The sequence below is a fragment of the Coregonus clupeaformis genome, chromosome 18 (genome assembly GCF_020615455.1).
Source record: "Coregonus clupeaformis isolate EN_2021a chromosome 18, ASM2061545v1, whole genome shotgun sequence".
NCBI lineage: Eukaryota > Metazoa > Chordata > Actinopteri > Salmoniformes > Salmonidae > Coregonus > Coregonus clupeaformis.
In genome coordinates, this window is record NC_059209.1 from 49,613,277 (window position 1) to 49,640,762 (window position 27,486).

General features: G+C 43.7%; 2 protein-coding genes across 4 annotated transcripts in view; both read left to right on the forward strand.

Annotated features, from left to right (window-relative positions):
• The first annotated feature begins 156 nt into the window (after positions 1 to 156).
• LOC121587351 (B-cell CLL/lymphoma 7 protein family member A-like) lies at positions 157 to 7,901 on the forward strand. Of its 2 annotated transcripts, none has more exons than XM_041904253.2 (6): positions 157 to 336; positions 1,199 to 1,280; positions 1,548 to 1,644; positions 1,738 to 1,917; positions 5,890 to 6,038; positions 7,688 to 7,901. In XM_041904253.2, exons 1-6 carry the CDS (start codon positions 245 to 247, stop codon positions 7,760 to 7,762), a joined length of 675 nt encoding a protein of 224 aa, XP_041760187.1. In that variant the 5' UTR covers positions 157 to 244; the 3' UTR covers positions 7,763 to 7,901. The 2 variants fall into 2 exon arrangements, with proteins under 2 accessions (XP_041760187.1, XP_041760188.1); XM_041904254.2 differs by having other exon boundaries at positions 5,890 to 5,993.
• Positions 7,902 to 9,277: 1,376 nt separating this feature from the next.
• The window catches only part of LOC121530921 (MLX interacting protein), a 52,927-nt gene continuing 34,718 nt past the window's right edge, over positions 9,278 to 27,486 (forward strand). For both annotated transcript variants that reach the window (XM_041836296.2, XM_045226908.1), the window contains exon 1: positions 9,278 to 10,472. In XM_041836296.2, coding sequence (XP_041692230.2) covers positions 10,156 to 10,472 — 317 coding nt within the window. In that variant the 5' untranslated portion in view covers positions 9,278 to 10,155. The remainder of the gene's footprint in view (positions 10,473 to 27,486) is intronic.

Consider the following 27,486-nt stretch of genomic DNA (forward strand, 5'->3'; position numbering starts at 1 on the left):
GAGAGACTTTCAAGATAAATGCCGAAAAACTTTTGTCTGAAATAGTGCAACTTCTCTCCTGTCTGTCAACAGAAACACCAAAAATAGTGCGTGCAAGCCATTGAGCTATAAAAGGACGGTAGAAGCGCTTTGCCTGCTCTGCGCTGTCCACGGCGCAGGCGCGTTACTTCCTCCTAGAGCTCGCTTCCGTGTGTTTGCATTGTGTCTAAACTGCCGGCGAGTTTAACATATTTTACCAATAGCTATGTCGGGCAGGTCGGTCCGCGCCGAGACACGGAGTAGGGCGAAAGATGACATCAAGCGGGTTATGGCTGCTGTTGAGAAAGTACGAAATTGGTAAGAGGGAACGCGTTATCTAAGAGAGCAGCAATGCTAGTGGGGGAGGAGAAACCAGGAGAAGAAAGAACGAAATACACATTAAATCAAATTTGGTCGGATGATACATCTGCTCAGGTGTACTGCGCTCTCTCGCCCTGATCTGAGGAGGTCGCCGCTTAAAACACTTATAATGTAGGAATATCTATTCATAAAAAAATGTGGGTTGAACCTAGAAGCCATTTCGTTGCAGTTAGATGAAGCCTTTGCTGTTCGAGCATTCTGTAATGCATGAGAAGCATGGTAGGTTACTGCTTTTTCACTGCTCGAATGGTATCAATATTAACATCACAGCCGTAGTTCGACGACAGCGGTATAGTGAGAATAGTTAACGTTCGCGGGGTTTTAAATTTAGCGCTTGGAGAGGTTCGTTCTTTTGTGTCCTGCAAATAGAGGGCGCGCGTGCGGTGGTGGTGGTTAGACGAACTGTGCAAAGCCCGAATTGCTTTACAATTTTATTTTGTATTACTAATAATATGCCCCTATAGTAATATAACATTGAAATTGTATAGTTTGATGTCATGTGGATTTGCTTGCAAGTAGCCTGAATGTATAATTACCACTAAATTGTGTGCTTCATTTAGTCTAAATAATGTGAGGCTATTATAGGCAGTCATTGGGTGAATTTCTCAAAGGTTTAGAAAGAAGTAACAACAAATTCCTAAACCTCAAATTAACTTGCCAAAGTAAATGCTGAAATACAGTTTCTATTGGGAATTGTAATTTAAATTGATAGTACACTAAAATAGTGTTTTGTTGACATTAAAAATGCAATATATCAATTGCAAACAAGTGTTTCTCATTCCTTGTGTAACTAACGCAGGGAGAAGAAATGGGTAACTGTCGGCGACACATCCTTGCGAATCTACAAGTGGGTGCCTGTGACCGAACCCAAGTCAAATGATGTAAGTCATCCACAGGGTGTTTGGGGGCACCACATTTGCCTAATCGTTTTTGCAGGTCCTTGTAGAATGAGACTGGGAACAGTTACTGAAGTGCGGTGGATGATCACCAACATGTGCTTCCTTTCCTCATGTCCTTTCCAATTCCTTCTGACATGAACTTGTCCACAAAGGTAGCCTACTATATTGAGATAAAGTACATCATTATGTAATACTTAATAAATATGTAATAAATAGTGGCACTTCAGCATTGTATGTGCTATCTTGCAGAAGAGCAAAAATAAGAAGAAAGCCAAGGATGACAAGTACGGGTCGGAGATCACAACACCAGAAAACAGCCCCTCTCCTGGAATGATGGATATGCATGGTAAGCTAAAAAAGGGCAAAATATTTACAAAATTATTTTCTTTGGTTCAATAATAGTTGTAAATTCATCTTTGTCACTTTCTGTATCTCTCAGATGATAACAGTAACCAGAGCTCCATTGCTGACTGCTCTCCCATGAAGCAGGATAACAGCAACAGTGCCAGCCCTGCCCCAGAGGCCATGGCAACTTCCCAGAGTGACAGCAACGAGGCTAAGAGTGACCATAGTCAGTCCCCTGGCAAAGAGCAGCTGAAGAGCACAGACAGCAAGAGTGGTCAGTATATACAGTACCAGTCAAAAGTTTGGACACACGTACTCATTCAAGGGTTTTTCTTTATTTTTACTATTTTCTACATTGTAGAATAATAGTGAAGACATCAAAACTATGGAATCATGTAGTAACCAAAAAAGTGTTAAACAAATCAAAATATTTTATATTTGAGATTCTTCAAATAGTCACCCTTTGCCTTGATGACAGCTTTGCACACTCTTGGCATTCTCTCAACCAGCTTCACCTGGAATGCTTTTCCAACAGGAGTTCCCACATATGCTGAGCAGTTGTTGGCTGCTTTTCCTTCACTCTGCTGTCCTACTCATACCAAACCATCTCAATTGGGTTGAGGTCGGGGGATTGTGGAGGCCAGGTCATCTGAAATAGCCCTTACACAGCCTGGAGGTGTGTTGGGTCATTGTCCTGTTGAAAAACAAATGATAGTCCCACTAAGCCCAAACCAGATGGGATGGCGTATCGCTGTGGTAGCCATGCTGGTTATGTGTGCCTTGAATTCTAAATAAATCACAGACTGTGTCACCAACAAAGCACCCCCACACCATAACACCTTCTCCTCCATGCTTCACAGTGGGAAATACACATGCGGAGATCATCCGTTCACCCACACCGCGTCTCACAAAGACACGGCGGTTGGAACCAAAAATCTCCAATTTGGACTCCAGACCAAAGGACACATTTCCACCGGCCTAATGTCCATTGCTCGTGTTTCTTGGCCCAAGCAGGTCTCTTCTTATTGGTGTCCTTTGGTAGTGGTTTCTCTGCAGCAATTTGACTATGAAGGCCTGATTCACACAGTCCCCTCTGAACAGTTGATGTTGAGATGTGTCTGTGACTTGAACTCTGAAGCATTTATTTGGGGTGCAATTTCTGAGGCTGGTAACTCTAATGAACTTATCCTCTGCAGCAGAGGTAACTCTGGGTCTTCCTTTCCTGTGGCTGTCCTCATGCGAGCCAGTTTCATCATAGCGCTTGATGGTTTTTGCGACTGCACTTGAAGAAACTTTCAAAGTCCTTGAAATTTTCTGTATTGACTGACCTTCATGTCTTAAAGTATTGATGGACTGTTGTTTCTCTGTGCTTATTTGAGCTGTTCTTGCCATAATATGGACAAATAGGGCTATCTTCTGTATAGCCCCCCTTTTGACAACACAACTGATTGGCTCAAACGCATTAAGAAAGAAATTCCACAAATTAACTTTTAAGAAGGCACACCTGTTAATTGAAATACATTCCAGGTGACTACCTCATGAAGCTGGTTGACAGAATGCCAAGAGTGTGCAAAGCTGTCATCAAGGCAAAGGGTGGCTATTTGAAGAATCTCAAATATAAAATATGTTGATTTATTTAACACTGTTTTGGTGACTACATGACTCCATATGTGTTATTTCATAGTTTTGATGTCTTCACTATTATTCTACAATGTAGAAAATAGTAAAAATAAAGAAAAACCCTTGAATGAGTAGATGTGTCCAAACTTTTGACTGATAGTGTATGCTACCTAGCACAGAAGGGAGAGCACTGCCTTAGTTTAAACTAAACCATACCATATACATACTGCAACTTGTCCTCATTAGCCCTGCTTTTGTTCTTACCTTTAGGTCTTTTCTAAGAGTAGTGCCAATTTGTCAAAAAATATGGTTTAATTTGACAGGCAGACTGCTTTCATCCAGCCCTCATAATCCCAGAATAGTAAAAAAAATGTGCAGTTGCACAGCTGTCTCAAGATCAAAAGGGTACATGTTATGTCTTCATAAAGGACAGTTGGTGAACAAAATGTTCTTGAATCTTCACCAATGTCATTGGCAGCATTAGCGACATTTCTAAGAATTAACCAATCACCAAACAGAATGGCTTTGAAAACCTTGAGCAAGTTTTTATTTAAATATTTAATCTAAAGATTCATATTGAAAACCATAATCAATGATGAGGTTATAGAATATATAATTAAATGCTAAACATGGCAGTATTGTAAAAAAAATGGCATCTACGGAGAGATTTGTTCACAAGTATGTACTCTGGGCAACAAGAGTTTGTCAAATACACTATATATACGAAAGAATGTTGACACCCCTTAAAATGAGTGGTTTGGCTATTTCAGCAAACACCCGTTGCTGACCGGTGTATAAAATTGAGCACACAGCCATGCAATCGCCACAGATAAACATTGCCAGTAGAATGGCCTTACTGAAGAGCACAGTGACTTTCAATGTGGCACCGTCATAGGATGCCACCTTTCCAACAAGTCAGTTCGTCAAACTTCTGCCCTGCTAGAGCTGCACCGGTCAACTGTAAGTGCTGTTATTGTGAAGTGGAAATGTTTAGGAGCAACAACGGCTCAGCCTCGAAGTGGTAGACCAAACAAGCTCACAAAATTTGACCGCCGAGTGCTGATACGCGTATTACGTAAAAATCGTCTGTCCTCGGTTGCAACACTCACTACCGAGTTCCAAACTGCCTCTGGAAGCAACGTCAGCACAATAACTGTTAGTCGGGAACTTCATGAAATGGGTTTCCATGGCCGAGCAGCCGCACACAAGCCTAAGATCACCATGCGCAATGCCAAGCATCGGCTGGAGTGGTATAAAGCTTGCCGCCATTGGACTCTGGAGCAGTGGAAACGCGTTCTCTGAAGTGATGAATCACGCTTCACCATCTGGCAGTCGGACAGCGGAATCTGGGTTTGGCGGATGCCAGGAGAACACTACCTGCCACAATGCATAGTGCCAACTGTAAAGTTTGGTGGAGGAGGAATAATGGTCTGGGGCTGTTTTTCATGGTTCAGGGTAGGCTCCTTAGTTCCAGTGAAGGGAAATCTTAACGCTACAGAATACAATGACATACTAGACAATTCTGTGCTTCCAACTTTGTGGCAACAGTTTTACAGTTGGGAAGGCCCTTTCCTGTTTCAGCATGACAATGCCCCCGTGCACAAAGCAAGGTCCATACAGAAATGGTTTGTCGAGATCGGTGTGGAAGAGCTTGACTGGCCTGCACAGAGCCCTGACCTCAACCCCACCGAACACCTTTGGGAAGAATTGGAACGCCGACTGCACTAACGCTCTAGCGGCTGAATGGAAGCAAGTCCCCGCAGAATGTTCTAACATCTAGTGGAAAGCCTTCCCAGACGAGTGGAGGCTGTTATAGCAGGAAAGGGGAACCAACTCCATAGTAATGCCGACGATTTTGGAATGAGATGTTCGACGAGCAGGTGTCCACATACTTTCGGTCATGTAGTGTATTTAGAGAACAGTTTAGCTGTTATGTACTAGACTGGCGAACAGATTGCTGGTTCCTCTTGTGGGCTTGAACAAAGGATTTCACGAAGGCTTACTGTAGTATCTGTAGTAATGAGCTGTTAAAACGGTCTGCCATGCTAATGCCGTTTGAGGACAGAGTTCAGAACTCATCACAAAGTACAGTACACTAACTTGTCATTGCTGCAGTTTTCACCAGGTCACAAGCTAAACACCCTTGAGAAAAGTATTTTCCAAAATCCAATATCAACCCCTTGTTCTGGACATGGATGTGACTCCGCATTGTCTTACTTGCCACAAGATGGTGCTGTAGTCTAGACTTTGAAGTCAGCTACAATAGGGTATTTGTGTCATCACCCAGAATTGGTAATGTCATTTTGGAGAAAATACAGGTTAATAAATCTTCCTGGGTCATTTCACAAACAGACCTTGTCTACCAAGTCCTGCGATAATACACACCAAGCAAGGGCACTGATGCCGACTCTGAAGTTTAAACTATTGTGGAAAGTAAAGAAATGAATAACACAGCAAATTCACTTGCAGTTGCCCCTTGTTAGAATGATGTTATCTTTTAATCAGAACTGTTACAGAAGAAGTAGGAATAGTATACAAACACTGTCTTGTCATTTTCTTATTCTATTTGCTTAAAGCATATTGTCTCCCATGGTTATGCACTGAGGCAGACTTTCTGGTATTGCAGGAAATGTTCACCCCTCAGCATTTTCAAACACAAGCACACCCAAGAGAGACCGAAGGTCCACAGGAAGGAATGAACCATCCTCAGACACTCCTCAAGATTCTCAGGTGCTCCCCTCCACCACCATCCAAGACTTGAATGTCTTTGTACAGGTACAGTGCATTGGGAAAGTATTCAGACCCCTTTACTTTTTTCACATTTTGTTACAGTACAGCTTTATTCTAAAATGGATTTAATAATAAAAATGTCCTCATCAATCTACACACAATACCCCATAATGACAAAGCGAAAACAGGTTTTTTGCAAATGTATAAAAAATTATCCTTGATGTTTCTACAACTGATTGGAGCCCACCTGTGGTACATTCAATTGATTGGACATGATTTGGGAAGGCACACACCTGTCTATATAAGGTCCCACAGTTGACAGTGCATGTTGGAGCAAAAACCAAGCCATGAGGTCGAAGGAATTGTCCGTAGAGCGCCGAGACAGGATTGTGTCGAGGCACAGATCTGGGGAAGGGTACCAAAAAATGTCTGCAGCATTGAAGGTCCCCAAGAACACAGTGGTCTCCATCATTCTTAAATGGAAGAAATGTGGAACCACCAAGACTCTTCATAGAGCTGGCCGCCCGGCCAAACTGAGCAATCGGGGGAGAAGGGCCTTGGTCAGGGAGGTGATGGTCACTCACAGAGCTCCAGAGTTCCTCTGTGGAGATGGGCGAACCTTCCAGAAGAACAACCATCTCTGCAGCACTCCACCAATTAGGCCTTTATGGTAGAGTGGCCAGACGGAAGCCACTCCTCAGTAAAAGGCACATAAATGCCCACTTGGAGTTTGCCTAAAGGCACCTAAAGGACTCTCAGACCATGAGAAACAAGATTCTCTGGTCTGATGAAACCAAGATTGAACTCTTTGGCCTGAATGCCAAGCGTCACGTCTGGAGGAAACCTGGCACCATCCCTACGGTGAAGCATGGTGGTGGCAGCATCATGCTGTGGTTATGTTTTTCAGTGGCAGGGACTGGGAGACTAGTCAGGATCGGGGAAAGATTAATGGCGCAAAGTACAGAGATCCTTGATGAAAACCTGCTCCAGAGTGCTCAGGACCTCAGACTGGGGCGAAGGTTCACCTTCCAACAGGAAAAAAAAAAAACGAAATTTGAAAAAAGTCAAGGGGTCTGAATACTTTCCAAATGCACTGTAACTGCCAAAATAAAGGAAACAATTGAGTAAATGAGGGATGTAAAGTATATTGAAAGAAAGTGCTTCCTGAGTTAGTTAAGCAATTAACATCCCATCATGCTTAGGGTCATGTATAAAAATGCCCAGTTGCCCATTATGTTGTTACCATGACTAGAAGAGATCTGTGACTTTGAAAGAGGGGTCTCAAATGAGCATAGGGGATTTAAAGTGTGTGTGTGTGTCTCAGTCACCAGAGCTCAACCCAATTGAACACTTATGGGAGATTCTGGAGAGGTGCCTGAGACTGCATTTTCCACCACCATCAACAAACACCAGATGATGGTATTTCTTGTGGAGGAATGGTGTCGCATGCCTCCAATTGAGTTCCAGACACTTGTAGAATCTACGCTAAGGCACATTGAAGCTGTTCTGGCAGCTCGTGGTGGCCCAACACCCTATTAAGACACTATGTTGGTGTTTCCTTTATTTTGGCAGTTAACTGTATGTTTTAGTCAATTAGAAATTTGACTGATGCAGTATAATGAAACTCGTTTGAGACCCAGTATTTTAATATGACAAGCTTAAATGTTTTCTGAAATATTGTTTTATTTGTGCAGGAATCTGAAGATTGTACTCCTCCCAATAAGAAGGGGAAGTTGGAAACTCCCTCAGATTTCCTCAAAACCAGCTAACTTATCTTTTACCATCACCAATTCCTTGATCTGTTTCCATGTCCTCAACCCTCCTGGTGTCATAGCCCCTCCTGTGTCTTCACTTCTTTATTCTTCTGAATTGGTCCAAGAGGAGTCCAGCACCCACCTCTACAACCCCCCCCCCCAAAAAAAAGACTAAAACTTAAACTAAACCAGGATCAACTGGATAGGACAGGGTCGACAAACTGCAGTGAAATCTTTCATTTTGCCACTTACACCCGCTATTGTTTTCCTTCTCCTCCAAAGTATATGTACATATTTTGATTTTAGTCACTTTTGTTGTTTTTGTTCAGGCGGGTCAACACACTGTTTGAATCCTGTTATTATTGGTTGGTTCTGCTGCTGTTCTAACTGTTTATTACTTTGACAGTAAAACATTTATTTAATTTAACTAAAGACAACACCTACATATTTAGTGGCACTCAGTCAGTCGCATATCTACTTCCTTTTCTCCTCTTACGGAAACTCTACCTTGTAGCATAGTCCTGCTACCAGATTGGTTGTGTACCTTGAATTACCAGAATAATGAAAAATGTGTGTTTTAAATAGTCTGTATACTTCACTCTGGTATATCAAGTGCCCTTTGCCCAGTTTTTGTTAACCTGTAAAGCATTTTTCAGTGCATATGTAGGCTGTTTGGTTATAGATGGCTCTTTGAATACCTCACTGGAGTCCAGCAGTGCTGGCAACACTATGTATAGATGATTAAACATTTACATTACATTTGAGTCATTTAGCAGACGCTCATGAGCAATTAGGGTTAAGTGCCTTGCTCAAGGCCACATCGACAGATTTTTCACCTAATCGGCTCGGGGATTAGAACCAGCGACCTTTTGGTTACTGGCACAACGCTCTTAACCACTAAGCTACCTGCCAATAAGTATAACCTTTTATTTGCCAAATGTAAGTAGCCTAAATAGTTGTTTCCTCGTCAGCCTTTGCCCAACTAAAAAGGCCTTTTTCAATTATGGCCTAGCTACAGAAAGTCAAATGTTGACTATTATGTTTATTCTTATTTTATTGTACATACATTTGAGTGGGTTTTAGCTAACTAGCCTATTTATTCCACAAATACTAATTGATTCTATAATGTAAAAAGATGTTTAAATCTGTTACACAGACACAGCTACAATGCAGAGCATAGGCAGGCATATAGCGATAAGAAGTCTGTTACCATGTACACCAGGGTTCCCCAACTGGCGGGCCGAATTTGCCCCGCAGGTGATTTTATTTGGCCCCACAAGTTTTCTAAACCAAAAATGTTTATACAGTGCATTCTGAAAGTATTCAGACCCTTGACTTTTTCCACATGTTGTTACGTTAAAGCCATATTCTAAAATTGATTAAATGATTTCCCCCCCCCCCCCTCAATACCACACATTTCTAAAAACCTGTTTTTGCTTTGTCGCTATGGGGTATTGTGTGTAGATTGATGAGGGGGATAACACTATTTAATCCATTTTAGAAAAAGGCTAAGGTAACAATGTGGAAAAAGTCAAGGGGCCTGAATACTTTTCGAATGCACTGTATTTTCATTGCTGGACCTGACTGTAAAAACACCAAGTGATTTTCATTTTGGAAATAGAGACACGTGATCGTATACAAATGATTGTTTTAGTCAAATATTATATCGGTTGCAGTAAACAAATTATTAGTAATTATGTTCCGGCCCCACGACCATCTGCGCAAGAAAAAAATCGGCACGCGGCTGAATTTAGTTGATTATCCCTGATGTACATACATGAAACAAGTCTTGAGCTATGTCCATAAAGCCATTTCTGAAAGCAATGAGGATTACACCTGAAAATATTTAATTTAGAAACAGCGAAAGTCAGATACTGTTGCATTACAACTCCACGGTAGACTACTCCTAGTCTGGGTACCAGTCTCTGTAACGTTCTATTCCTTGTATTCCGTGTCTGCCAAAGACATGGAGTGGAATTAAATAGCTAGCTATTTACGCCTGCTACGTTAGATTAGTTGAACAGAGACCGGCAACCAGGCTAGTTATTTTGAGCCTGCTGCTCTCGAGTGGAGGGTATTTCTGTGACTCCATCCAATCACGTTTGCAGACATGACAGAGCAACAGTTGGTCCCTCTTTGATTGGTCCCTTCACTGGAAATCCTTCGACACCAGCAACACTTTTGTTAGCTGATGCTAGCCTACCAGCAAAAGAGAATATACTGCAAAGACTGTCTGCCAACAATTCAACGTGTATATCTCAATAAAGGGTCAAGCGACACGGGAAAATGTCTTCGAACGAGCAAAGTATCATGCATAAATAGTATTCATTTTTCTTTGTTTTTACTCGCTAGCTATGAGAACGGCTAGCAAATAAGTCCAGAAGAACAACTAGCTAGCTTGCTAAGACATGGCTACCACCAGGGAGCTAAGACAATACCGACGTCCCATAGTGAGTATAAAGCAGGAGCAGGACGATGACTCGGACACGGAGGAGTCTCATCTGGGGATTAAGAAATCGGATGGACGAGAGTCACAGATAATCCACAGTGGTCATTTCATGGTGTCCTCGCCGCACATTGAACACCCACCAAAAAAAGGTTACGACTTCGACACAGTCAACAAACAAACCTGTCGGACGTATCACTTCGGGAAGACCAGCACATCACATCTCTCGATTGACGCGTCCTTAACAAAACTTTTCGAATGCATGACCCTTGCATACAGGTTTGTCTTGATTGCTTCTCAATTTAAATAAACTAAAAGTGTAACTTTAGCTAACTAGATATCTAGCTAGCTGCCTGGCCTTTGAAAGGCCAACAATGCAAGCATTTACTGCCATGGCATTTAAAGATGGGCTACATTTTGGACTATGACTTGGGTTCAAAATGGTGTTTATTACGTTTCAAGGGTTTTCCATACCTACCTACCAAATGACCGCTAGTTAGCTGTTTTGTTTTCTATTTAAGCAAATCACAAATTGGACGAATGTTTACTTTTCCAGTGTCTGTCTCGAGTATCAGAATCCACGCCCAAAGCATGAGGTGAAGCTAGTTGAAGTCACGAGTATACATTTCCAGAACCATTTTCTAAAAAGTATAGGCTACGCTATAGTGGCATAAAACAACACGCGTACAATGCTTCGTAAAGAACAGGTGTCGACTAACAGTGAAATGCTTACTTAGGGGCCCTTCCCAAAAATGCAGAGAAAGAACATTGATAAATAATAGAAAAGGAAAACACGTAATAATACAGCTTGGTCTCATAGACTATATGTAACATAGTAAATGTAAAGTTAAATCCGAGAGGTCCAAATTAGTGTGATTTGGTATGGTTACTTAAGTTAAAAACGAGAGTAGGCTGGATGGGAAGGCTAATTTCAGTTTGTGACAAAACAAGCAAGTAGAGTCATTGTACCTTCTAAACCGCTGTTTGAAGCTGGTGTTCAAAACCGAAAGTAAAAGATGCAAAAACAAAACTTAAGCATGGGGAAGGTAGAAATAGTGCACATGGAACAGACTTATACCCCATAATGACAAAGCAAAAACAGGTTTTTAGAAATTTTTGCAAATGTATTAAAAACTGAAATTACATTTACATAAGTATTCAGACCCTTTACTCAGTACTTTGTTGAAGCACCTTTGTCAGTGATTACAGCCTCAAGTCTTCTTGGGTATGACGCTACAAGCTTGGCACACCTGTATTTGGGGAGTTTCTCCCATTTTTCTCTGCAGATCCTCTCAAGCAGTGTTGCCAACTCAGTAAGGAAAGTAACTATTGGCTGTCCTAAAAGTCGCTAGTAGTTGCTAAATGATGTCATCACCTAATTTGCATAATTGGCAAAGGATCAGAAGGATTACTTTATCCTATCCCAGGTATTCCTTAAAGAGGTGGGGTTTCAAATGTCTCTGGAAGGTGGTGAGTGACTCCGCTGTCCTGGCGTCGTGAGGGAGCTTGTTCCACCATTGGGGTGCCAGAGCAGCGAACAGTTTTGACTGGGCTGAGCGGGAACTATGCTTCCGCAGAGGAAGGGGAGCCAGCAGGCCAGAGGTGGATGAACGCAATGCCCTCGTTTGGGTGTAGGGACTGATCAGAGCCTGAAGGTACAGAGGTGCCGTTCCCCTCACAGCTCCATAGGCAAGCACCATGGTCTTGTAACAGATGCGAGCTTCAACTGGAAGCCAGTGGAGTGTGCGGAGGAGCGGGGTGACGTGAGAGAACTTGGGAAGGTTGAACACCAGACGGGCTGCGGCATTCTGGATGAGTTGTAGGGGTTTAATGGCACAGGCAGGGAGCCCAGCCAACAGCGAGTTGCAGTAATCCAGACGGGAGATGACAAGTGCCTGGATTAGGACCTGTGCCGCTTCCTGTGTAAGGCAGGGTCGTACTCTCCGAATGTTGTAGAGCATGAACCTGCAGGATCGGGTCACCGCCTTGATGTTAGCGGAGAACGACAGGGTGTTGTCCAGGGTCACGCCAAGGCTCTTCGCACTCTGGGAGGAGGACACAACGGAGTTGTCAACCGTGATGGCGAGATCATGGAACGGGCAGTCCTTCCCCGGGAGGAAGAGCAGCTCCGTCTTGCCAAGGTTCAGCTTGAGGTGGTGATCCGTCATCCATACTGATATGTCTGCCAGACATGCAGAGATGCGATTCGCCACCTGGTTATCAGAAGGGGGAAAGGAGAAGATTAGTTGTGTGTCGTCAGCGTAGCAATGATAGGAGAGGCCATGTGAGGATATGACAGAGCCAAGTGACTTGGTGTATAGGGAGAATAGGAGAGGGCCTAGAACTGAGCCCTGGGGGACACCAGTGGTGAGAGCACGTGGTGCGGAGACAGCTTCTCGCCACGCCACTTGGTAGGAGCGACCGGTCAGGTAGGACGCAATCCAGGAGTGAGCCGCGCCGGAGATGCCCAGCTCGGAGAGGGTGGAGAGGAGGATCTGATGGTTCACAGTATCAAAGGCAGCAGACAGGTCTAGAAGGACAAGAGCAGAGGAGAGAGAGTTAGCTTTAGCAGTGCGGAGAGCCTCCGTGACACAGAGAAGAGCAGTCTCAGTTGAATGACCAGTCCTGAAACCTGACTGGTTTGGATCAAGAAGGTCATTCTGAGAGAGATAGCAAGAGAGTTGGCTAAAGACGGCACGCTCAATAGTTTTGGAAAGAAAAGAAAGGGATACTGGTCTGTAGTTGTTGACATCAGTGGGATCGAGTGTTGGTTTTTTGAGAAGGGGTGCAACTCTCGCTCTCTTGAAGACGGAAGGTACATAGCCAGCGGTCAAGGATGAGTTGATCAGCGAGGTGAGGTAGGGGAGAAGGTCACCGGAGATGGTCTGGAGAAGAGAGGAGGGGATGGGGTCAAGCGGGCAGGTTGTTGGGCGGCCTGCAGTCACAAGTCGCAAGATTTTATCTGGAGAGAGAGGGGAGAAAGAAGTCAAAGCATAGGGTAGGGCAGTGTGAGCAGGACCAGCAGTGTCATTAGACTTAACAAACGAGGATCGGATGTCGTCAACCTTCTTTTCAAAGTGGTTGACGAAGTCATCCACAGAGAGAGAGGAGGGGGGGGTGGATTCAGCAGGGAGGAGAATGTGGCAAAGAGCTTCCTAGGGTTAGAGGCAGATGCTTGGAATTTAGAGTGGTAGAAAGTGGCCTTAGCAGCAGAAACAGATGAAGAAAATGTAGAGTGGAGGGAGTGAAAAGATGCCAGGTCGGCAGGGAGTTTAGTTTTCTTCCATTTCCGCTCCGCTGCCCGGAGCTCTGTTCTGTGAGCTCGCAATGGTAAGCCAGGGCGGGATCAGACAGCGGCGGCTTCCCGCATGCGCGATTCATTTGCAGTCTGGACGCGGAGGGGTGAACATCTCCTGCTCTGACTGCAGCTGGGAGGGACTGCTGCGCGAGTACTGGGCCGTCTGTGAGTGCTTTGGGACGGGGGTAACAAAGCACCCGCTGCTCGTTGAGAAGAGTAAGAATGATACGTGCTTTCACGTCAGAGTCTCAGTCTCCAATAACACCAGAAAAAGTCACTAGATTTGTCGCTAGTCGCTTTTTTGAAAATGTGTCGCTAGAGGGGTCTGAAAACTCGCTAAATATAGCGACAGTCACTAAGTTGGCAAAACTGCTCTCAAGCTTTGTCAGTTTGGATGGGGAGCGTCGCTGCACAGCTATTTTCAGGTCTCTCCAGAGATGTTAAATCGGGTTTAAGTCCGGGCTCTGGCTGGGCCACTCAACGACATTCAGAGACTTTTCCCTGAAGGCACTGCTGCGTTGTCTTGGCTGTGTGCTTAGGGTCGTTGTCCTGTTGGAGGGTGAACCTTAGTCCCAGTCTGAGGTCCTAAGTGCTCTGGAGCAGGTTTTCATCAAGGATCGCTCTGTACTTTGCTCTGTACATCTTTCCCTGGATCCTGACTAGTCGCCCAGTCCCTGCCGCTGAAAAACATCCCCACAGCATTATGCTGCCACCACCATGCTTCACCGTAGGGATGGTGCCAGGTTTCCTCCAGACATGCCGCTTGACATTCAGGCCAAAGAGTTCAATCTTGGTTTCTTCAGACCAGAGAATCTTGTTTCTCATGGTCTGAAAGTCCTTTAGGTGCCTTTTACTGAGGAGCGGCTCCTGTCTGGCCACTCTACCATAAAGGCCTGATTGGTGGAGTGCTGCAGAGATGAATGTCCTTCTGGAAGGTTCTCCCATCTCCACAGAGGAACTCTGGAGCTCTGTCAGAGTGACCATCGGGTTCTTGGTCACCTCCTTGACAAAGGCCCTTCTCCCCCGATTGCTCAGTTTGGCCGGGCGGACAGCTCTAGGAAGAGTCTTGGTGGTTCCAAACTTCTTCCATTTAAGAATGATGGAGGCCACTGTGTTCTTGGGGATGTTCAATGTTGCAGACATTTTTTGGTACCCTCCCCCAGATCTGTGCCTCAACAGAATCCTGTCTCGGAGCTCTACGGACAATTCCTTGGACCTTATGGCTTGGTTTTTGCTCTGACATGCACTGTCAACTGTGGGACCTTATATAGACAGGTGTGTGCCTTTCCAAATCATGTCCAATCAATATAATTTACCACAGGTGGACCAAACAAGTTGTAGAAACATCTCAAGGATGAATTTCGAGTCTCAGAGCAAAGGGTCTGAATACTTATGTAAATAAGGTATCTGTTTTTTCGTTCTTTTTTTTTTTTTGCAACAACAAAAACGTTTCGCTTTGTCATTATGGGGTATTGTGAGTAGATTGACGGGGGATAAAAAAAAAAAAAACATTTTTAGAATACGGCTGTAACGTAACAAAATGTGGAAAAAGTCAAGGGGTCTAAATACTTCACGACTGCACTGTATAAGAAAGCTCAGGAAATATATATATTTTTTTACACACATTTAACCCCAATTTTGGGTAGGCACGACTACCTTCATACTTCCATTTATTTTTTAAAACCGGTACTGGTTACCTTCGGACGAGTCCCCTGCCACTTGTGGGGGTCGTAGAGCAAAACAGAGACCACCATTGTGTTCGTGAGAGTCTCCCCTTTCCATAATAGTTTGTAGGCCAAACTGTTCGGAAGCTACAGACGTTTTTGTGAAAATACCTATTTTCGGGATGTCTCATGGTCTGACAAACACTGCTCTAGCTCTGCCACCTTTCACCGCAGATGCGGAAGGGCGACGTAGGCGGATGTGGTGGATTGACACTCATCCAAAGCAAAACATATGTCTACCTTAAACTGACAGATTTTGATGGGGATGTTTTATTATGTTACTTAGAGCGTCAATCGACTCTAGGGGTTTAACTATTTAACTAACAATTTAAGTCTTATGGCTTGGGGGTAGAAGCTGTTCAATGTCCTGTTGGTTCCAGACTTGGTGTATCAGTACTGCTTGCCGTGCGGTAACACTGTCTATGACTTGGGTGGCTGGAGTCTGACAATTTTTAGTGCCTTCCTCTGACACCGCCTGGTATAGAGGACCTGGATGGCTGGGCCGTCCGCACTAGCGTCTTGTGGTCGGATGCCAAGCAGTTGCCATACCAAGCCGTGATGCCGCCAGTCAAGATGCTCTCAATGCTGTAGCTGTAGAACTAATTCAACTTTTTTTCCCCAATTTTGTGATATCCAATTGGTAGTTAGTCTTGTCCCATCGTTGCAACTCCCCTACGGACTCGGGAGAGGCGAAGGTCGAGAGCCATGCATCCTCCGAAACACGACCCTGCCAAGCCGCACTGCTTCTTGATACACTGCTCGCTTAACCCGGAAGCCAGCCGCACCAATGTGTCGGAGGAAACACTGTCAAGCTGGCGACCGAAGTCAACTTGCAGGCGCCCGGCCCGCCACAAGGAGTCGCTAGAGAGCCATGGTACAAGGAAATCCCGGGCGGCCAAACCCTCCCCTAACCCAGACGACACTTGGCCAATTGTGCACCGCCTCATGAGTCTCCCGGTCACGGCCAGCTGTAACACAGCCTTGGATCGAACCGTGGTCTGTATTGACGCCTTAGTGTGTGTATACATTATATTCGTTATGTATCTTATTTATCACGTGCGTACAGCATACAGATATAGCGCCTTTGAGCTGAAAATGCTATCGCATCTCAAACAGCAAATGCATAGGCAACGGAAGGCAGGCTTCATCAGCGCGTCACACTCCACTTTGCTATGCACTGGAGGCAGTATGCATTTTGAAAATATTCAGACCCCTTCCTGTTTCCCACATTTTGTTAAGTTACAGCCTTATTCTAAAATTGATTAAATAAAAAAAATTCCTCATCAATCTACATACAACACCCCATAATGACAAAGCGAAAACAGGTTTTTAGAAATTTTAGCAAATGTATTAAAAATATCTTAAATACCTTATTTACATAAGTATTCAGACCCTTTGCTATGACACTCGAAATTGAGCTCCGGTGCATCCTATTTCCATTGATCATCCTTGAGATGTTTCTACAATTTGTTTGGAGTCCATTTGTTGTAAATTCAATTGATTGGACATGATTTGGGAAGGCACACACCTGTCTATATATAGCAGAGCATGTCAGAGCAAAAACCAAGCCTTGAGGTCGAAGGGTACCAAACATTTTCTGCAGCATTGAAGGTCCCCAAGAACACCGTGGCCTCCATCATTCTTAAATGGAAGAAATTTGGAACCACCAAGACTCTTCCTAGAGCTGGCCGCCTGGCCAAACTGAGCAATCGGGGGAGAAGGGCCTTGGTCAGGGAGGTGACCAAGAACCCGATGGTCACTCTGACAGAGCTCCAGAGTTCCTCTGTGGAGATGGGAGAACCTTCCAGAAGGACAACCATCTCTGCAGCACTCCACCAATCAGGCCTTTATGGTAGAGGGGCCAGACGGAAGCCACTCCTCAGTAAAAAGTACATGACAGCCTGCTTGGAGTTTGCCAAAAGGCTCCTAAAGGACTCTCAGACCATGAGAAACAAGATTCTCTGGTCTGATGAAACCAAGATTGAACTCTTTGGCCTGAATGCCAAGCGTCACATCTGAAGGAAACCTGGCACCGTCCCTACCGTGAAGCATGGTGGTGGCAGCATCATGCTGTGCGGATGTTTTTCAGCGGCAGGTACTGGGAGACTAGTCAGGATCGAGGGAAAGATGAATGGAGCAATGTACAGAGCGATCCTTGATGAAAACCTGCTCTAGAGCGCTCAGGACCTTAGGCTGTGGCGAAGGTTCACCTTCCAACAGGACAACGACCCTAAGCACACAGCCAAGACAACACAGGGGTTGCATCAGGACAAGTCTCTGAATGTCCTTGAGTGGCCCTGCCAGAGCCTGGACTTGAACCCAATCGAACATCTCTGGAGAGACCTGAAAATAGCTGTGCAGCGACACTCCCCATCCAACCTGACAGAGCTTGAGAGGATCTGCAGAGAAGAATGGGAGACACTACCCAAATACAGGTGTGCCAAGCTTGTAGCGTCATACCCAAGATGACTCGAGGCTGTAATCGCTGCCAAAGGCGCTTTAACAAAGTACTGAGTAAATGGTCAGAATACTTACACTACTGGTCAGATGTTTTAGAACACCTACCCATTTAAGGGTTTTTCTTTTCTTTTTACTATTTTCTACATTGTAGAATAATAGTGAAAACATCAAAACGATGAAATAACACACATTTAATCATGTAGTAACCAAAAAAGTGTTAAACAAATCAAAATATATTTTATATTTGAGATTCTTCAAATAGCCACCCTTTGCCTTGATGACAACTTTGCACACTCTTGGCATTCTCTCAACAAGATTCACCTGGATTGCTTTTCCAACAGTTTTGAAGGAGTTCCCACATATGCTGAGCACTTGTTGGCTGCTTTTCCTTCACTCTGCGGTCCGACTCATCCCAAACCATCTCAATTTGGTTGAGGTCGGGGGATTGTGGAGGCCAGGTCATCTGATGCAGTACTTCATCACTCCTTCTTGGTTAAATAGCCCTTACACAGCCTGGTGGTGTGTTGGGTCATTGTCCTGTTGAAAAACAAATAATAGTCCCACTAAGCCCAAACCAGATGGGATGGCGTATCGCTGCAGAATGCTGTGGTAGCCATGCTGGTTAATTGTGCCTTGAATTCTAAATAAATCACAGACCATAACACCAATCTCACCAACAAAGCACCCCCACACCATAACACCACCTCCTCCATGCTTCACAGTGGGAAATACACATGCGGAGATCATCCGTTCACCCACACAAAGACACGGAGGTTGGAACCAAAAATCTCCAATTTGGACTCCAGACCAAAGGACAGATTTCCGCCGGTCGAATGTCCATTGCTCGTGTTTCTTGGCCCAAGCAAGTCTCTTCTTCTTATTGGTGACCATTTAGTAGTGGTTTCTTTGCAGCAATTCGACTATGAAGGCCTGATTCACACAGCCCTCTGAACAGTTGATGTTGATATGTATCTGTTACTTGAACTCTGTGTAGCATTTATTTGGGCTGCAATTTCTGAGGTAGGTGACTCTAATGAACTTATCCTCTGCAGCAGAGGTAACTCTGGGTCTTCCATTCCTGTGGCGGTCCTCATGAGAGCCAGTTTCATCATAGCGCTTGATGGTTTTTGCGATTGCACTTGAAGAAACTGTCAAAGTTCTTAATGTTCCGTATTGACTGACCTTTGTGTCTTAAAGTAATGAAGGACTGTCGTTTCTCTTTACTTATTTGAGCTGTTCTTGCCATAATATGGACTTGGTCTTTTACCAAATAGGGCTATCTTTTGTATACCCCACCTACCTTGTCACAACACAACTGATTGTCTCAAACACATTAATTTGTGGATTTTCTTTCCTTCTTAACTTTTAACAAGGCATACCTGTTAATTGAAATGCATTCCAGGTGAAGCTGGTTGAGAGAATGCCAAGAGTGTGCAAAGGGTGGCTATTTGAAGAATTTCAAATCTCAAATATGTTTTGTTTAACACTTTTTTTGGTTACTACATGATTTCATATGTGTTATTTCATAGTTTTGATGTCTTCACTATTATTCTACAATGTAGAAAATAATAAAAATAAGGAACCATTTAATCAATTTTAGAGTAAGGCTGTAAAGTAACAAAATGTGGAAAAGTCAAGGAGTCTGAATACTTTCTGAATGCACTGTACTTTAATTGTTTGAAACCTGAACGTTTTACTACATATAATGAGGCATATCTTACCTTGGTTCAAAGTAGCCTAGCCAAAATCAGACCAAATCTGTGGAGGCAATTATTTTTTATCAACTTTCTTTCATTGTCCACTAGCCAAAGGCACAATCCTAGTCATATTAGCAACCCATGCTAGTTGTTGCATATTAGATCTCCCCTCTTCCTACATTTCAAAAATATGTTTTAATCTGTCACATTAATCCACTTGCATGTGTTTTCCCACTAATTGCATTATGGAGAGAACGCTTGCGCATAGCCTACTGCCTTGTGCACATTGCTGTGCTTATAATGTGAAGAAATTATAGTTTATCAAAATTTTAAGCTAAACGCTATCTGTTGCGTCACTAATTGCTTTTTAACGGGGTTTTTTAACGTAGCCTCGGCCTGCTGGTTGTAGAAATGTGTGGTCTATCGTCCCACAGCTGTCATAGAGTCTGTTTGGAATAGGCGATTTCTTTCTCAACAAGCTGACAATAGAATAGAATAGTTACACTTTTCTACTAAAGGGGATAGTAGATTGACATAGGGTAGTGATTTTGCTGTTTGTTTCTCGTCTTGTAGGCTGAGGAAAAGTAAATGTGGACAGTTATTCTAAACAGCTTCAAAGTGCACATCATAATTCAGTAAGAAGGACCGCACATCGTTGCATCCTCGACTTGCATGTTCTGTTAATATGAATTACCATAATCTAAATGTGATTTCTGTCATTCTGAGCACTGTGAATGGATGCCCTAATCAGGTTATGCACCCAATGCATATGGGTCCGGTACATTTCTCAAATGTCCGGTAAATTAAAAATGCTAATGGTAGGGATGCATAACTGACCCTCATTAACCGGTCAACAAACAGTAAATTTAAGTGACCAACAGAAAATACTGTCAGAGATCTGTATATAATGACGAGATGCTTATGTTTCCACCCTAACAATGGGAGCAGTCCCAAGGTGGGAATGCGGGCGACAAGCTTAGGCCCAAAATAAGCCAGTAGAAACATATTGGCCTTTGGCGAGAGTGAAACCTTTCGCTTTGCCACTTCCTCTCTGATACTATGCAAGCGTACGACCGGACATTTCTCATTAAGAGCTTAATGGAAACGTGCAACAATAGCAAGCCTATCGTCTTATAGTTCAAAAGGCTATAGCCTATTATTGAACACTCCTGTAATGAAGCAGCTAATAAAACATCATTTTCAAACATTTGCCAAATTGCAATTTGCAGAAAACACCGTTCTAAACCTAATGCGAGCAGTTGTGACAGAGATTACTGAGGGTCAATAGGCTTTGTCATGCCCTCCTCACGTCAGTCTTGGTGTGTTTGGACTGTGATAGATCCTTAGTGATGTGGTCACAGAGGAACTTGAAGCTCTTGTCCCGCTCCACTACAGCCCTGCCGATGCGAATAGGGGCGTGCTCGGCCCTCCTTTTCCTGTAGTCCACGACCAGCTCCTTTGTCTTGCTGATGTTGAGGGAGCGGTTGTTTCCCTGGCACCTCACTGCTTGGTCTCTGACCTCCCTATAGGCTGTCTCATCGTCGTCTGTGATCAGGCCTACCACTGTTGTGTCGTCGGCAAACTTAATGATAGTGTTGGAGTCGTGCGCGGCCATGCAGTCATGGGTGAACAGGGAGTACAGGAGGGGACTGAGCACGCATCCCAGAGGGGCCCTCAACAGTGTTGAGGGTCAGTGTGGCGGATGTGTTGTTGCCTACCCTCACCTCCTAGGGGTGTCCCGTCAGGAAGTCTAGGATCCAGTTGCAGAGGGAGGTGTTTAATCCCAGGGTCCTTACCTTAGTGATGAGCTTGGAGGGCGCTATGGTGTTGAATGCTGAGCTTTAGTCAATGAACAGCATTCTCATGTAGGTGTTCCTTTTGTCCAAGTGGGAAAGGGCAGTGTGGAGTGCAATAGAGATTGCGTAATCTGTGGATCTGTTGGGGCGGTATGCGATATTAGCCATTCTTTAATAATGTGTTGTGCGGTGGTCAACAGTCTGCTGTTGCAGTAATATGGTCCTGTCCTACTAGAGCAGGTCTGGTCTGGGTAACTTTGCATAGTTTGCATAGCAGTTTGACAGTTAAACCTAATTTAACTACAGTTGAAAAAGAAAGTTTGGTGATTTAGACAAGTCATATGTTTAAAACCTGTCTAATAATCTGAAATAAGGCTAGTTGAAGAAATGATAATGTTGTACACAGAAGGTCCCCTAGAACAGAGCTGAGAAACCCTGTGTTAGAGGCTCATCTTGTTGTGCTTGTCTCTCTTAACCTCTTAGGTGAAAGGCCAGCTGCTCCAAGAGGGTCTCCACATGCATTCGTAAATTGCAGGCAGCACGTTAACTTGGGGCAGCCGGTATTTTTAGAGCAGGGGCTACACACCCATAATATCCCCTTCTCCCCATCAGCCTCGAGTAGACTGATGCATTGCTGCTCAAATCAAATGCTATTTGTCTAATGCCGAACACAGGCACACACATACACACCCTGTTTTACTGAGAGAATGGACCCTGGATTGTTGGGATTTTACAGCCTTTGTTTAGCCATTCTTGATGTGTGGAGAAGGACACTTGACACCAGATGCCCAGGCAATGCAAACCGCCTGAGCGCCACTTTTTTGACAAGGATTTTGCGATAACAGTCGTTGCTACTTCTTGGCACCCCTGTCAACACATGATAGGACACCTGTGTCAGAGGGATCCCCTTTACAGCTCTCTGTTTGCCAAGGGTTGGCACTATCCATTGCCCATCCCTCAACCTTTGCCCCAGTTTTACTGCAGACTAGGTTTATTAAATCAAATTACATTCATGCTTCGTAAACAACAGGTGTAGACTTAACAGTGAAATGCTTACTTTGCATAGAGAAGGAAAATAGAGAAATAATATAAAAGTAAAACACGTAATAATAAATACACATTGAGTAATCATAGCTTGGCTGTATACAAGGGGTACCAGTACCGAGTCAATGTGCAGGGGTACCAGGTAATTGAGGTCGATGCATTATATATACAAAAGTATGTGGACACCCATTCAAATGAGTGGATTCAGCTATTTCAGCCACACCCGTTGCTGACGGGTGTATAAAATCGAGCACACAGCCATGCAATCACCATAGACAAACATTGGCCGTAGAACGGTCTTACTGAAGAGCTCAGTGACTTTCAATGTGGCACCGTCATAGGATGCCACCTTTCCAACAAGTCAGTTCGTCAAATTTCTGCCCTGCTAGAGCTGCCCCGGTAAGTAAGTGCTGTTATTGTGAAGTGGAAACGTCTAAGAGCAACAATGGCTCAGCCACGAAATAGTAGGCCACACAAGCTGACAGAACGGGACTGAAGCGTGTATCACGTAAATACCGTCTGTCCTCGGTTGCAACACTCACTACCAAGCTCAAAACTGCCTCTGGAAGCACCGTCAGCACAATAACTGTTTGTTGCGAGCTTCATGAAATGGGTTTCTATGGCCGAGTAGCCGCACACAAGCCTAAGATCACCATGCGCAATGCCAAGCTTCGGCTAGAGTGGTGTAAAGCTTGCCGCCATTGGACTCTGGAGCAGTGGAAATGCTTCCCCATCTGGCAGTCCGACGGACAAATATGGGTTTGGCAGATGCCAGGAGAACGCTGCCTGCCCGACTGCATAGTGCCAACTGTAAAGTTTGGTGGAGGGTGAATAATGGTCTGGGGCTGTTTTTCATGGTTCGGGCTAGGCCCCTTAGTTCCAGTGAAGGGAGATCTTAACGCTACAGCATACAATGACATTCTAGACGATTCTATGCTTCCAACTTTGTGGCAACAGTTTGGGGAAGGCCCTTTCCTGTTTCAGCATGACAATGCTCCCGTGCACAAAGCGAGGTTCGTACAGAAATGGTTTGTCGAGATCGGTGTGGAAGAACTTCACTGGCCTGCACAGAGGCCTGACCTCAACCCCATCGAACACCTTTGGGATGAATTGGAATGGCGACGGCGAGCTAGGCCTAATCGTCCAACATCCGTGCCCGACCTTACTAATACTCTTGTGGCTGAATGGAAGTCCCCGCAGCAATGTTCCAACATCTAGTGGAAAGCCTTCCTAGAAGAGTGGAGGCTGTTATAGCAGAAAAGGGGGGACTAACTCCATATTAATGCCCATGATTTTGGAGTGAGATGTTTGAGGAGCAGGTGTCCACATACTATTGTTAATGTAGTGTATGTACATATAACTAACTATTTAGCAGTCTGATGGCTTGGGGGTAGAAGCTGTTTAGGGTCCTGTTGGTTCCAGACTTGGTGAATCGGTCCTGTGCTGTAGCAGAGAGAACAGTCTATGACTTGGGTGGCTGGAAGTGTTTGACTATTTTTTTGGCTTTCCTCTGACACTGCCTGGTATAGAGGTCCTGGATGGCAGGGAGCTCGGCCCCAGTGAAGTACTGGGCTGTACGCACTACCCTCTGTAGCGCCTTGCGGTCAGATGCCAAGCAGTTGCCATACCAAGTGTTGATGCAGCCAGTCAAGATGCTCTCAATGGTGCAGCTGTAGTCCACGATCAGCTCCTTTGACCGTGGACAACATGTAGAGAACGTGACTGATGCCCAGAACCTGAACTAAACTGTAGATGGTCTAGCTACACCCTCTTTTACTACACAATAGGACAGAGCCTGAAGAATCCACGATAAAACCAAACTCACTAAGCTTTTTCAACATACTGCAATTAAAGATGCACCCAGTCAATGTGGAACTACTATGAGTGTAAAAGATTGACAAATGTTGTGGTTCCTTAAACTGGGCAAGTCTACCACATTCAAGTCCTCTCTTAACCTCGGCACTCACTCAAATGGCATGACACAGCCCACATAAATCACCCACCCACCGTCGCTCAGTAGCAGCGTGTTGCCTTTCAGTTGAGGGGGCGGGTTGGGTAGGGCAGTGAGTGTCTGTCCGGAGCAACCAGTGTCCTCATATAGCCTGTCTTAGATGGAGAGGTTTTACAGCCTGGTGTCCCCAGGGATCCCTCATGCAGTGGCTATGTTTGTGGACACGGGCAACAGGCTTAGGCAGCTACAGTGCATTCGGAAAGTATTCAGACCCCTTGACTTTTTCCACATTTTGTTACGTTACAGCCTTATCCTAAATTGGATTCAATGGTTTTTTCCCCACACAATACCCCATAATGACAAATAAAAATAAAAAATAATAATATCACATTTTTCATAAGAATTCAGACCCTTTACTCAGTACTTTGTTGAAGCACCTTTGGCAGCGATTACAGCCTTTCCGAGTGCACTGTATGTTCCCGGGTGATTCTCGTGAAACCAGCATTGTACAATGGCAGGGATTATTTGAGTATAAAATCATTATGTAATTACATGGTATAACCATTATTTCAAGGACATATTTTTTTATTTCTTGCACAAGATTATTACACATTTCAGCACATTATTTTGATGTTTTTATGCATTTTTCAATTAATTTCTCATTACCGCAATGTGGATGTGGATTCAATATTATGGTAATCTATAGTATTGTAAATTATGTAAATATTAATATAAAAAAATGAAAACATACTGCATGTTTCTAATGTTCTATAAAAATGAATTCCTTTCAAATCAGAATATTAAAATATAAAGAAAATACATTGTGCCCGTTCACACATTTCTCCCATTTAAAAACACAATGATATTTTAAATAAAAAATGTATTCTCCCATGATGCATCATTAAGAAGAGAATTTAAAAAATGGCTGCAAGGTAAGATAATCCCCTCACTTCTCAAAAAAAAAACGGTACTTTTCTCTATACCCCCGGTTCACGACACTATTGATTCTCATTACTGCTATTGTTCATTAAGTGTGATATAATTTATTTTGAATATCCATATTATATCAATATGTAGGTATTGAATTGCCCCACATCACAATGTAAACATTTCTGCTGAGTCATAATCGCTACCCCTATTGTTAGCATTTTTTTGCTTGGTCTTCTCATTACCCCAATAAAGATTCCCATTACCGCATTACTCTAATGCCCATATTGGTAATGAGAATACATTTGCGTTAATGATAATACACGTATTCTTCAGTGAATCATATTTTAAATATATTTTTAGTTGTTGAATTCAACATAAATTAATGTTAAATGTTGTTGCCCAGGTTGACAGTGTGAGACAGTGAGAAAGAACTTTAGCAAAAGCTAGCTTGGCGAAGCATAGAGGGAAGAGTTACGGCAGACCAGAACTGTTGGAGGAATACAGAAGGAAGGAGAGAGAAAGGTAGTTTGAATGAGAATTACATTAGATTAGGCCAGGCCTAGATCTTTATACAATAGTAATAACAATGTAATTGCATGTAATTATTGCAGCACTGTCTTTTCATGCTTCAAATCCCCTCGTCTGTCGCCTAGCTCTCCTCTCCCCCATCTCTGTACCCTCCCCACTCCTCCATATAAGCACAGGTCTTTGAGGGTTTATTACACATGTACTAGTGTAATTACATGTCCGATTTTAGGATTTGTCTGAGGGTTTATAACACGTGTGTACTATAGTAATAACAGTATAGTTACGTGCCAGATTTTGGATAGTCTTTTAGGGTTTATTACACATTTACTATAGTAAGTTATTAGGATTTGTCTGAGGGTGTATTACGCATTTACTGTAGTAGTTGTAATGTAATTACATGTGTCAGACTTTAGAATGAGTCTTTCAGGGTTTATTACATGTACTATAGTAATAACAGTGTTATTAAGTGTCAGATTTTATGATTAATAGCTAAAAAAGTAGGCTAACCACATTTTTGTTATTCTTCACACTGTAAGGTATAAAAAAGGAAAAAATATAGCAAATTCTAAAAGCAGAGGAGATTAGGGAGGGAAAAAAACAAAAGGAAGAAGGAAAAATGGAGACACAATTCAACCACTTACTACCAGAAAATAAGGAGTAAATGCAGTCCTGGACCTAACCCCCTCATCCTTTGAAGAACCACAGCCCCATCCACAAATTATTCAAGCAAGGCCGTCAATAGGCTTACATCTGACACCTCCAACATTGACATCCCCAAGGTCAACAGAAAAACTATAACGCACTAAGGACCTACTTGAGAGATGCTGAGGTGAAACTGAAGAAAAAGAGCAGTAAGATGGAAAGCTTAAGAAAAGACTGAAGCGACTTCAACAGAGGAAAAAGGAAAAAGTGCAAGTTGAACAAAGAGCTTGTGGGAGAGAGAGAGACCAGCTTTGCCAAAGAACAGCCAGAGAAAGCTGATGGAGACCATTTGTAAGGATGTTCCTGCGCAGCGATGTCTCTTCTCTTATCATTGGCAAATCTGGGGAGATCCACAAACAGGGACAGGTGTTCAGAAAATGGGACTTCACTGACACCATGGAACAACTTCATAAGAAGTTCCTTACAGAAAACCCTCGCCACAAAATATCACTGGCTCAATTCTGCAAGCTGCGGCATTTCTGGATCGCAATGCCAAAGATATCGGAGAGTGACACTTTTGCATGCAAAACTCATGAGCATTTTGGCCAGAAAGTAAAGAAGCTGCACCAGCTGGGGGCATTGCCACATTGTCTGTGGCAGAATTGGTTGCCACCACTGTGTGTGACCAAGGCAACAAGACATGCATGTGTTATGAATGTCAAGACTACGAAGGAAAAATATTCCCTTTGGATAGGCATCCCCTTTGTGTGTCCGTAATGCATCCCAAAAAAATCTATGCTTTTTGCGGCCAGTAGCCGTTGTGGCTTTCTCCCTGAGTGCTGCGCGCTCCGAAGCACCTCTCACTCACATGGCTCTCCATCATGTGATCGGGTGTTTTCTCACAGGCTACAAGTGGAGACAGACACATCAGGGACGCAACTGCACGCGTCCTTATCCAATTCCGAAGTGTATATTGAAGATATTGGAAGAACTGTCCACATTTACTTTCCGTCAGCCAACAAGATGAGTAGGCCTAACAAACAGCAAAGGCACTAGCCTATGTCAATCTACCATCCCCCATAGTACAAAAGTTGAACTATTCTGTGCAAGAAATGAATATTCAAAACATAGTCTGGGACAGTTGTGGGATGCGATAGATCCCAAATGAATACAACCACTAGCATCAAACTTTTTTACGCAATGTGGCTGACGCAACAGATCAG